Here is a 13,265-nt window from a genome sequence, read left to right on the forward strand (position 1 = left end):
AAAGATTCATGTATAGCAAGATTTTTCTAACTATTGTAGTCTATTATTTTCACATATATTGCTGTTCTGTAGTAAAACTGTGCTATTTAAATATTGTTTCTAATTTGTCGTTAAGCAGAGAGCTCTTGTCACATAGTTTGATTATATTATCCATCCCATTACTTAACTAGAATGTCACCACGCTTAACATTGCAGCAATCATATAAAAACATGGATGTTTTCACACTGCAATGTGCCACTAATAATGACTTTGACATTGATGATTATTGTTTTGTCAACACAAGGGAAGGAGTGACTGTGCAATATTATTGTAAAAATAATTCCTTGTAGCATGTGAAAAAGATATTTGTTTCATGGCCATGATTGGTTAAAAAAAAAAATGTTTTCATATTTATTTTTTATGGGTTAGGTAATTTTCAATAAATTTAATAGACACTTCATCTATAAAATTAACTACACCTCCATTAAGAAGAACCTCTTTATTTATAAAGGAATATTCTATAAAAGCCGTTTCGAAATTTTTCCATCGGTAGTAAGTAGTAACAAATAGTAGGGTACATAATTTCCCAAATTAACAATCTCTGATCCTAATAAGAATTATGTTATAACGGATTCGTGTTACTGGACGTTACTTGTTGAGGTGCGTGCTTTAATTCGACCGGAACCGGAAACTCGATAGGTATTATCATAACAAAAATGGAGGCGGAATCTACCAACACACCTGCACCGGGCCACAATGACTCGCCAGGTACACACAGACGAGCTGGCAAAAGCATCGACAGACAAGCATCGACAGTTCAACCTGTTCGGCACATTATGCAAGAACCGTTGACCTTTCTGAAACCGAAACAAGAACCAAGGGCTAGCGATTGTGATTATTCCTGTGGTGTGTTCAACAATGGAACTGGAGGAGACATAAACCGTCAATCAGACAAAGACGATAGCTATTTTCCTCGTCGCCACTTCCTCCAAACTAATATGTATAGAACTGGTGCTGGAAACGAATCCGAAACGACGGGACGTTTTGCAGAAACTAATGTCACAATGACTAGTAACGTACAGAATAATGAACATCATACTTTCACGGGGTCAGATTTGATGAGTACAAGAACAAACCAAGACTCTCATTTAAACAAAAGAGATCAAAGTGACATGCATGTTACAGAGAGATCGCAAGCCGATTTTCCTGTACCTGATCTAAGAAGCGCAGAGAGAGTATCGGGGAATACAGAGATACCCTCTTCCTCATCACTCCCTGTTTTCCCAAACCAAAGGCCCCCTCCTTACCCAGTGTATATGTCGCAAGCAGCACCTCCAACTACAGAAGGAATAGTAACACATCATACAACAGCACATGTTCCTGCTTCCCAAAGCAGTTGGGAAACCCGACCTAAAGTTGAAGGTTACAACAATATGGGATTCAACAGTAATGTTTCGGATTCATCAATGCAGTCACAAATTCAGGAACTGGCAAGTTCTTTAGTTTCGATGGCAGATAATATGCCGATGCCTACACCATCTTCTAATTCGGTCGGATTTCCCATGAGCACAGCAGAAGTAGGACAGGATTCCCAGAATGTCATGTATATGATGCCTGGTGGCATGCCCGATGTCAAGAAGAGGAGAGAACTATCACTGAAAACTAAAGTAGACATAATAAACAACGCAGAAGGAAGTGGAATGAGTCAACGACAGCTTGCTGCTCAGTTCAATATATGTAAAAGTCAAGTACACAATATTTTAAAGAGGAAAGAAGAGATCAAAGAAACATATGAAATATCACCAGGATCTGACAGAAAGAGGCGATTTATAAGGACAGAGAATGACGAAATTAATATAATGACTTTGGAGTGGTACCACCGTTTAAAACAACAGAATGTGAAGTGTGTGACAGGGAAAATGTTACAGTGTAAGGCAAGAGAAATTGCTCAACAACTCGGCAAAACAGAATTCAAAGCTTCCAATGGATGGCTTGAGAGCTTCAGAAAGAGACACAAAATCGGACCATGTAACAATATAAACAAAGTGAATACCCCAAAGTTTGATTTTACGTATAGTGGCATGGCAAGTAATGGATTTTTCAAGAGTGCAATAAATAATCCTGAACTGTGGAACACATATCATTCCCAACCTGTTCCTAAGGAGTCTATAGAGGATTCCAGATCCAGTCCTCAGTCTGACGAGGAAGTAACGTCCCAGAACTTATACAGCTACAATTTCAACATGATGTTACAAAACAGAAATAACAATAATAATGAAGGAGAAACGGAGGACGACAGAGTGGATAGATTTGATGTTGATTATAATGCAAACGAAGACGAAATCTACCCATACACTGACACAAATGATGGTGTAGGTTATTCACGCCTCTTACTTTTCAGTTACACACATACCATATAAGCATTATCAGGGGTGCACAATTTCAAATTTAGTGTACTTGACGCAGACAGATTTCAATCAGTTTTTCTTTTCTGATCTAATTTTCAGACTTGAGAGTATGTGTATATCCCAAAAGTCAGGCTAGAGGAATAGTACACCTCTGATATATCCATACTTTTTTCTGCTTAAAATACACTTTAAACTTTAACCTTGATAATTGGATTTTTGTTTAATTTTTCAACAAAAAAGCTATGTGAATACCACAAACAACTACTTGTATTCAGTTCTTGAATATAAATATGGAAATTGCTAATATCTATAAAGCTATATTATATGTTTAGTTAAACAATACTCCTCCACAATGTACATAGCTGGGGTTATGTTTTGACCAAATTTCATCATAATATACCAGGCATTATGGCTTTTTCTCCACTAACAAAGAAATTTCCATATAATAAGAAGTTCAGATGAAAAAATTCAAAGACAAGTGCTAGAATAATCAAAAAGATACCTAGCTGCAGACTTTTGTCACACCCTAGCTTATGTAGCTGCCTTTAGTTGTACCACTTGTCACCCTCCATATTATTTATGTTCTCTGTCAGTTAACTGAATAAGTACAAAGGTATGATTGTGTTAATGTATATATATTGACTGTACACATAAGGCAAGAAATAAGCTGAGAATCCTTTAGTTTGAAAGTAGACCCATACTAGAAAAAGAAACCATGCGCCTCTGGTGAAGTTACAGCTGCCTGCAGTCAGCAAGTGTTATGTATTACACTCTGGTGAAGTAACAGCAGCCTGCAGTCAGCAAGTGTTATGTATTATACTTTGGTGAAGTTACAGCTGCCTGCAGTCAGCAAATGTTATGTTTTACACTCTGGTGAAGTTACAGCTGCCTGCCGTCAGCAAGTGTTATGTATTACACTCTGGGGAAGTTACAGCTGCCTGCAGTCAGCAAGTGTTATGGTTTACACTCTGGTGAAGTTACAGCTGCCTGCAGGCAGCGAGTGGTATGGATTACACTTTGGTGAAGTTACAGCTGCCTGCAGTCAGCAAATGTTATGTTTTACACTCTGGTGAAGTTACAGCTGCCTGCCGTCAGCAAGTGTTATGTATTACACTCTGGGGAAGTTACAGCTGCCTGCAGTCAGCAAGTGTTATGGTTTACACTCTGGTGAAGTTACAGCTGCCTGGAGTCAGCAAGTTTTATGTATTACACTTTGGTGAAGTTACAGCTGCCTGCAGTCAGCAAATGTTATGTTTTACACTCTGGTGAAGTTACAGCTGCCTGCAGGCAGCGAGTGGTATGGATTACACTTTGGTGAAGTTACAGCTGCCTGCAGTCAGCAAGGGTTATGTATTACACTGGTGAAGTTACAGCTGCCTGCAGTCAGCAAATGTTATGTTTTACACTCTGGTGAAGTTACAGCTGCCTGGAGTCAGCAAGTTTTATGTATTACACTTTGGTGAAGTTACAGCTGCCTGCTGTCAGCAAGTGTTATGTATTACACTTTGGTGAGGTTACAGCTGCCTGCAGTCAGCAAGTGTTATGGTTTACACTCTGGTGAAGTTACAGCTGCCTGGAGTCAGCAAGTTTTATGTATTACACTTTGGTGAAGTTACAGCTGTCTGCAGTCAGCAAGTGTTATGTATTACACTGGTGAAGTTACAGCTGCCTGCAGTCAGCAAGTGTTATGTACAGTACTGTATTACACTTTTTACATGGTGATATATCTACACATCGTCAAATCTCTTCATCACTTGTTGTCTGGAAGTTTTGGTTCCTGCTGTTGTTTGTTAATATGCTCTTGACGTAATTATAAGTTTGATAATGATAAAAGAGTATTTAATAATTAAATACTCTCGGTGATCATAATACAAGCAACAACCTGAAGAGGGATTTTTTTTATTAACAATGAACCGGTACTATATACTGTTCAGTATAAACTACCAAGTACTTATAAATTGCAAGTGTTTTATTAAAAAGGTATAAAAATAAATATATACTGTACTGGGCAGCAACATAAAAGCTGACCTAAAATTATAACTAGAGTTTGTTTATTTAGAGTGCCTCAGTTATGAGCTTCATATTTATATATTTTTTTACTTTTTAGGCAACACACAGGATAGAGACGGACAGCTTTGGCAAGCTTGAGGTGCCCGCCAACAAATACTATGGGGCAAACACTGCCAGATCACTGATGAACTTTGATATTGGTGGGCCAAGCGAACAGATGCCGGTGTGTGACTTTTTCAGTTGCTCTGATAAGTGTCGTTTGATTACTATGTATTGAAGTCCTCGTAGTATTATCTTCTCTACAGAATATTAAAGAGTAACATTTAATTCTGAGTAATTTGTTTAGTCCTGTGACAATTTTAAAGATTCAATGCATTCTTACCATTTATCTTGAGTTTCATCATGGTCATATTTACTTTGACCTAGGGTTATTTTGGAAATTAATATGTTTCTATTGAGGGGGAGGTAAAGCTCAAAAGAGGCATATTTTACTTTCCAGACTGCCCACACTCTTTTGTCCCTTGGCCTTCTGTAAATGTTACCCATTATTTTAGACTCTATCATCCATACATTGACCCTATCATCCAAACATTGATCCATACATTGACCTTATTATCCATACATTGACCCTATCGTCCATACATTGATCCATACATCCATACATTGACCCTCATCCATACATTGACCCTCATCCATACATTGACCCTATCGTCCATACATTGACCCTATCATCCATACATTGATCCTCATCCATACATTGACCCTCATCCATACATTGATCCTATCATCCATACATTGACCCTACCACCATACATTGACCCTATCATCCATACATTACCTATTTCAAGTGTTTCCATGGGTACTAGTTATCTGTAGCTGGTCCAAAATGGATGCAGGCAATACAAAATGGTAGGTCAATACAGGAATGCTTATATTTTTAAATTAAAGATTTCCAGGGTATGAAATACATGCTCGTAAAAACTTTCCTTGTGAGTAGCGATCCTGTCTACAGTTGAACTTGCCCATCCACCTGCTATCTACATACATATTAAATAACCATTTTAATACTGATTTGATCATTTTCCAAGTAACTTTTCTTTATGTTTACAACACGTCCAAAGAGACCACATTTCTATAAGGATATTGTTGCCTGTTCCTTGGGTAAACTTAGTAGATGAGTTTCATTTATTCTTCCATCTTTGCACTCTAGATCTGTATAGTATAGTAAGTTAAGGGCTTGTTTTTGTTTTAGATCCCGATCATCCATGCCTTCGGTGTACTGAAGAGATGTGCCGCTGAGGTCAATCAAGACTATGGCCTTGACCCCACGATTGCCAAAAATATCATGATAGCTGCTGAAGAGGTATACAAAAGGCCAAAGAAATAAAACTATCATAGCTTTTACAGAATATCCTAGAACAATTTTAGCAAGTACTGTCCCATAGTAACCATGTTAATACAATAAATTCCTATAACATTATAAATCTGTTTTCACCTTACAATGTTTGAGTACAGTGGTATTACTGTCCAATCGGAATTTCATGTCCTGTCTTTCTGAACATAAAATGAATGGCAAATTCAACTGAGAGCGAAAACAATTATATAGTTAGCAGACTAGCAGTACTGAGAGAGTCATTATGAATGAAATATCTGAGCAAGTTTGAGTGCTGTATATAGTAACATGCCATTGCTTAAGATCCATTAATGATGGTGCTGTATAACTTAACCATTAATGATGGTGCTGTATAACTTAACCATTAATGATGGTGCTGTATATAGTAACATGACAATGCTTTAGATAGCTTCACCATTAATGATGGTACTGTATATAATAATACGACAATGCTTTAGATAACTACACCATTAATGATGGTACTGTATATAGTAACATGACAATGCTTTAGATAACTACACCATTAATGATGGTGCTGTATATAGTAACAAGACAATGCTTTAGATAGTTACACCATTAATGATGGTACTGTATATAATAACATGACAATGCTTTAGATAGCTACACCATTAATGATGGTACTGTATATAATAACATGACAATGCTTTAGATAGCTACACCATTAATGATGGTACTGTATATAGTAACATGACAATGCTTTAGATAGCTACACCATTAATGATGGTGCTGTAAATAGTAACATGACAATGCTTTAGATAACTACACCATTAATGATGGTGCTGTAAATAGTAACATGACAGTGCTTTAGATAACTACACCATTAATGATGGTACTGTATATAAGAACATGACAATGCTTTAGATAACTACACCATTAATGATGGTACTGTATATAGTAACATGACAATGCTTTAGATAACTACACCATTAATGATGGTGCTGTATATAGTAACATGACAATGCTTTAGATAACTACACCATTAATGATGGTGCTGTATATAGTAACATGACAATGCTTTAGATAACTACACCATTAATGATGGTGCTGTATATAGTAACATGACAATGCTTTAGATAACTACACCATTAATGATGGTACTGTATATAGTAACATGACAATGCTTTAGATAGCTACACCATTAATGATGGTGCTGTATATAGTAACATGACAATGCTTTAGATAACTACACCATTAATGATGGTGCTGTATATAGTAACATGACAATGCTTTAGATAGCTACACCATTAATGATGGTGCTGTATATAGTAACATGACAATGCTTTAGATAACTACACCATTAATGATGGTGCTGTATATAGTAACATGACAATGCTTTAGATAGCTACACCATTAATGATGGTGCTGTATATAGTAACATGACAATGCTTTAGATAACTACACCATTAATGATGGTGCTGTATATAGTAACATGACAATGCTTTAGATAGCTACACCATTAATGATGGTGCTGTATATAGTAACATGACAATGCTTTAGATAACTACACCATTAATGATGGTGCTGTATATATTAACATGACAATGCTTTAGATAACTACTCCATTAATGATGGTACTGTATATAAGAACATGACAATGCTTTAGATAACTTCACCATTAATGATGGTGCTGTATATAGTTACATGACAATGCTTTAGATAGCTACACCATTAATGATGGTGTAGTTATCTAAAGCATTGTCATGTTCCTATATACAGTACCATCATTAATGGAGTAGTTATCTAAAGCAATGGAATGTTACTATTTACAGCACTATCATTAATGGTGTATTTATCTAAAGCAATGGAATGTTACTATTTACAGCACATATAAGAACATGACAATGCTTTAGATAGCTACACCATTAATTATGGTACTGTATATATAGTAACATGACAATGCTTTAGATAACTACACCATTAATGATGGTGCTGTAAATAGTAAAATGCCATTGCTTTAGATAACTACACCATTAATGATGGTGCTGTAAATAGTAACATGCCATTGCTTTAGATAACTACACCATTAATGATGGTGCTGTAACTCTGTGCTGTAGGTGGTGAAGGGGAAGTTAGACACTCACTTTCCCCTGGTGGTGTGGCAGACTGGCTCGGGTACACAGACCAACATGAATGTCAACGAGGTCATCAGTAATCGTGCCATAGAAATTATGGGTGGTCAGCTAGGCAGCAAGACTCCTGTCCACCCAAATGACCATGTCAACATGAGCCAGGTAAATATAGAACCTTATACCTCCACTAAGAATCTGATGTTGTGATTAGCCACATTCAGTCACATGACCCAAAACTATATTCGACTGTATATGTTAAATCCAATTTGGTCCTGATCTTGGAGATATCATTATTTATGACTCTGGAGATTATGACCCAAAGGTCAAAAGCAAGGCTCCCTATTTGAGATGGTGTTATCAAGATATGTTTAACTGTTGCTTGTGACATCTTTCAATGCCTCAATAAAACACTGCTCCTGAAAATTTGTTTATGTGTAGAAAAACGTCAGCAAATGAGAATTAGAATCTTTTTGGAATAAAAAACATTTAAATATTCCAGTTAAGGTCAAAATGATGATATTCAGATCCTTGATCAGCTACTCTTGGCAGCCTTGCGGCAATGGTCTATCAGACCACCTTAAGCCACCGCAAGTAGTTTGTGGCCTGCCTTCATTTTACCATAATGACCTATACAGGAATAATTAGCAGTTTGTTTATTATTAGGGAGATTAAAATATTTTTCCATGTTTTTTCTTACACATACATGCCATGAATGTTTAACATTTAGAAAATCTGTTTTAACAACTACATTTTTTAATGCATAGAGTTCCAATGACACCTTCCCTACTGCCATGCACATAGCTGTTGCTATGGAGGTAAACCATAGACTGTTGCCAGGGATGGAGAAACTAAGGGCCTCCTTAGCTGCTAAGTGTGAGGACTTCACAGAGAGAAAAATCGTCAAAATAGGACGGACGCATTTGCAGGTACAAATTTACATTGAATTTATGTCATTGATATAAAGGAGCAAAAAAAAAGGTTTTAATCAGTTTCGAACTACAGCAAATGATTTAATTTAGTTTAAACATATTGGTTCCCCCATTGCAAGTTTTACACAATAATGGATCCTTTTTAGGATGCCACCCCTCTGACACTGGGCCAGGAGTTCAGTGGCTATGTCCAACAGATGGAGTATGGTATTGAGAGAGTGAAGGACACCCTACCAAGACTTTACAAACTGGCAGCAGGTAAGAAGTGGAAGCATATTGTAAATTATTTTATATTATTAAGTCAGTTGGTATATTTAAACAAGAGTCAATTCTGCATTCTGTATTTTGATATATATAAAGCATACTAGATAATTCTGTGTTGTAATAAAAATACTTATGTAAACGTCATTTGAAGCGTGCTGTTAAATGGGTATTAACAGAAATTAAATTATTTGCACTTTCACTCGTAGTGTATTTGATTTAATTTGGAAAATATGATATATAAATGTTTAAAGATGTTTACAAATTAAAACAAAAATCCCATATTATGAGACAAAAATATGTTGCGTATATGAAGATGCAATCTTTCTGAAGGGATGCACTTGAAGTTTTCATTGTTTTGCATTACATCAGGTGGTACGGCTGTAGGAACTGGACTTAATACTCGTATAGGGTTTGCAGAGAGTATAGCAGAGAAGGTGGCGAGTTACACTGGTTGGTATACCTAGCTACAATGAATGCTCTTGTCTTACAGTTACGTCCATAACCACAACTTTCTAAATACTGTACAATGGGAAACACTTGGCACATACAGTTTTAACTTTTGGGATTGAACCTTGAGCTATGAGGAAAAATTCATCGTGACAGAAAATGAATATAATGAGCTTCAATCAGTATTGTTATACTTTACATTTTATATCTACTAGGAAGGTTAAACCTTGACTAGAAGAATGTAGATTTTATGTGTGAAGGTTGTATTGTGGCATTCAGATCAGAAATTGATGTTTTAAAGAAATGTCCTATTTGAAAGTTCATAACTTTTCCTTATCAAAGTTTTGTGGAATTAACATGAAAACTGATGAAGACATACATATTTTTCAATTTTATATACATTTGACCATATTTAGTAAAAAATGTTTTTTGTTTTCTGAAGAGCCAGATATTTCAAAGATGTGTTCCAACTAAAAACACTCAGTAAATATTTTGTAAAGATATTATATCCCTTACCATCTTCACGGGTCACCGATTGCTCTGGCCTTTATCCTAATATTGCTCAGTGATTCCTGAATCCCGTGGTATGCTAACCGAATAAAAAGGAATCCCTGTTTGAGAATTGTGTATACTGTATGGGATGGATGTTCATTTCTTAACTTCAGGAAATTGAAAAAAAAATGATTTTGTTTTTTGAAGGAATACCTTTTGTGACGGCTCCAAATAAGTTTGAGGCTCTGGCAGCTCATGATGCATTAGTGGAGGTGCATGGGGCCCTTAACACAGTATCGTGTAGTCTGATGAAGATTGCCAATGATATCAGGATGCTTGGTTCAGGGCCCCGATGTGGTATTGGAGAGTTGATATTGCCCGAGAATGAACCAGGCAGCAGTATTATGCCAGGTAAGAAGTGCCTTCCAGTTGGAATAAGGACGATCAACAATATGTCGTAAAACCTTTATTCTGTATATCTGTTCATGGTGTGTGAAAAGTGCAATTGTTTTAATCTAGATTTTACCATCATCAATGAATATTATAAGACGCTTTAATGCCCAGGGGTGTAGGATGGAGAAATCCCACTTAAGGGGTTTTCAAATTTGGTAAAACCCGAGGCAGTCGGATATCAGGCCAAACTCTGTTACATTTTAGCTGTGTTCGTTTAATAAACACTGTCAGCTGTCAGATTGTGATTCAGTAGAACTGGTTAAACAAAGCAAAAATAGTGTATGGAATTTTACATAAAAATCATGTTTTTATATTTATTGAAGCTATGCCACAAGTGTTTGAATCAGTGAAGTGGACTTGTATATTAATGTCACTGTTCTACACCAACCATTCACCCCCCTTTTGTTTTACATAAATTAAGCATTGACAGTGTTTTTTCCACTATAAAGCATTGACAGTGTTTTTTCCACTATTAAGCATTGACATAAATGCTATATTGATTATTAAAGTATGTATTTGTCTTTAAATGCTGCTTATGATGATTGAACAAAAATCGACTAGTTAAATAGTTCAAGCTAATCAATTGACTTCAAATTATGAATGCAATGTATTGTGATATTGACATTTCAAAGAGGTTACCTTATTCATAATCAAAGATTTTCTGATATCAAATTCGGTGAGACTTCAAGAGTTATCTTTCTTCCTTTATTTACATAACATTTTGCAATCATTTCTAGGGTTTCTTAAATGTTAACTTTTGAGCAACCCACAACAAAAACTATAGGTAATCAATTTCAAACAATGCCACTTAAGTAATGTGCAAAGATGGTGTTTCAAAGTGTAATATTTTCATGATAAAAACATTTTGTACATTACCATACTTTTTGTCATTTTAGGAAAAGTGAATCCTACACAGTGTGAGGCAGTAACCATGGTAGCAGCCCAGGTAATGGGTAATCATGTCGCCGTTACTGTGGGAGGCAGTAACGGCCATTTTGAATTGAATGTGTTTAAACCCATGATGGTGAGGAATGTTTTACAGTCTGTGAGACTTATTGGTGATTCCTGCTTGTCATTCTCCAAAAACTGTATTGTGGGCATCGTAGCCAACGAGGAGAAACTGACCAAAAACCTAAATGATTCTCTCATGTTAGTGACGGCTTTAAATCCACATATTGGATATGACAATGCTTCTCAGATCGCAAAATTAGCCCACAAAGAAGGCTTGACCTTGAAGCAAGCAGCATTAAAACTGGAACTTGTTCCCGAGGACAAGTTTGACGAGTGGGTTAGACCAGAGAAAATGTTAGGACCAAAGTAGATCTGAACGGTGACAAGTTTGGCCCTGTGGATGTGCATCTTTCTTTGTTGGTTTTGGTATCTTGATCTCCTAATGTAACGTTGGGAGATGTTTGTATAAAAGAAGGTGATCTGTAGATATGGTTTGGAATCTCTGTAAATCTTTGTCTTTGTGGTAAGTTAGATCTGAGCAATGGTAAATTAAAAAATCATGCTACATGTCCTTTTTTTCTAACTTTTATGTGATTAATATCACTTGTTATCATTGATTATATTTAATTGCTCTTCCTGGAGTATATACAGTATATATTTGGAGATTCAGAGAAATGGGAGGCAGGGAGGCACTCTTTTGCGACCAGACCCCTTTTCCTCACCAATGTTTGTGTTTTTCCTCTCAAGCTAGGAGTGTGTGTAGATGTATATAATATGTCAAACGTGATACTATTTTGGGGGTGATTTCTCTTGGAGAACCCCCTATCTCTCTCATGTAAAAATGGTGACATGCTCCTTACAAAGAGTGTACTTGGTGCTTATATCATAACTTCTGGATTCTGGATGAAATGTTGAATTATGAGGATGACAAATAAACAGAAAACTGAGATATTTTAAATGTGTTCTATTATTTCTGTTTCCTATATATCTTACCTACTCTTCATTCTGTTTTATCAACTCCATTCTCTCTCTTACCTTCTCTGTTTTCTCATTCAACCTTTCTCCTCTCTCTATCATTTTATAATTAAACATCAACTGTAATAAAAACAAAATTCATTTCAAGTAATTTACAATGATTGGTCTAAATCGGAAATAGATCGGAAAGAAATGTCATGATTAAAGAATTATTCAAGACCTTAATGAGTAAAGAACAAAAAATCAGGAATGTTCATAAAAAATGTGCCACTTTATAATTAGTTCATGAAAATAAAAGACTTGAATCATTTATGATATAAAAAAATGTCAATCGTAAGAGAAAATACAGCATTTTGTGCAACCATACATACCATATTCCATCCTTTTAAATCTCTTGAAGAGTAATGTCTTGTAATATTGAACACATTACACTCTGAATCGAGTAATCTGGTACAGTGGGACAGGAGGTGGTCTGGGATCACAGTTTAACCAGGTAATGCAGTGGAATTGTCTAAAAGCTTGGTCTGAAAATAAGGTATAAAATATATATGAATTATGTCAAAATTCACAATAATGCTTTAACCTTTTCTGTTACTTATTGATTTGTACTAATGATACGGTATCGAGGTGGTGATGTATATATATTTCATAAAGATGACATTTAAAGTGGCCCCATCGTCTTTGATTTAATCATATTTTTATTTGCATCTAATATACAAAAGGAATTGGGCACAAGTTTTCCAATTTTTGTAAACCCCTTTCCCAATAACATAATGATATATATATATACAAGATGGCAATTTTTGAATTAATTCACATTTTTAGGTCACCTGAGACAAAGTCTCAAGTGACCTATTGCGATTGCCTTTTGTC

At 35.8% G+C, this 13,265-nt stretch overlaps 1 protein-coding gene across 1 annotated transcript; it reads left to right on the forward strand.

Annotated features, from left to right (window-relative positions):
* The first annotated feature begins 646 nt into the window (after positions 1-646).
* On the forward strand, positions 647-12,362 carry LOC110466004. The gene is made up of 9 exons (XM_021522236.1): positions 647-2,352; positions 4,496-4,621; positions 5,651-5,761; positions 7,867-8,043; positions 8,646-8,807; positions 8,957-9,068; positions 9,444-9,524; positions 10,221-10,424; positions 11,363-12,362. The coding sequence occupies exons 1-9, from the start codon at positions 697-699 to the stop codon at positions 11,785-11,787; spliced, it is 3,054 nt and encodes a 1,017-aa protein (XP_021377911.1). The 5' UTR covers positions 647-696; the 3' UTR covers positions 11,788-12,362.
* Positions 12,363-13,265: the final 903 nt, after the last annotated feature.

The sequence above is a fragment of the Mizuhopecten yessoensis genome, unplaced genomic scaffold (assembly GCF_002113885.1).
Source record: "Mizuhopecten yessoensis strain PY_sf001 unplaced genomic scaffold, ASM211388v2 scaffold11111, whole genome shotgun sequence".
NCBI lineage: Eukaryota > Metazoa > Mollusca > Bivalvia > Pectinida > Pectinidae > Mizuhopecten > Mizuhopecten yessoensis.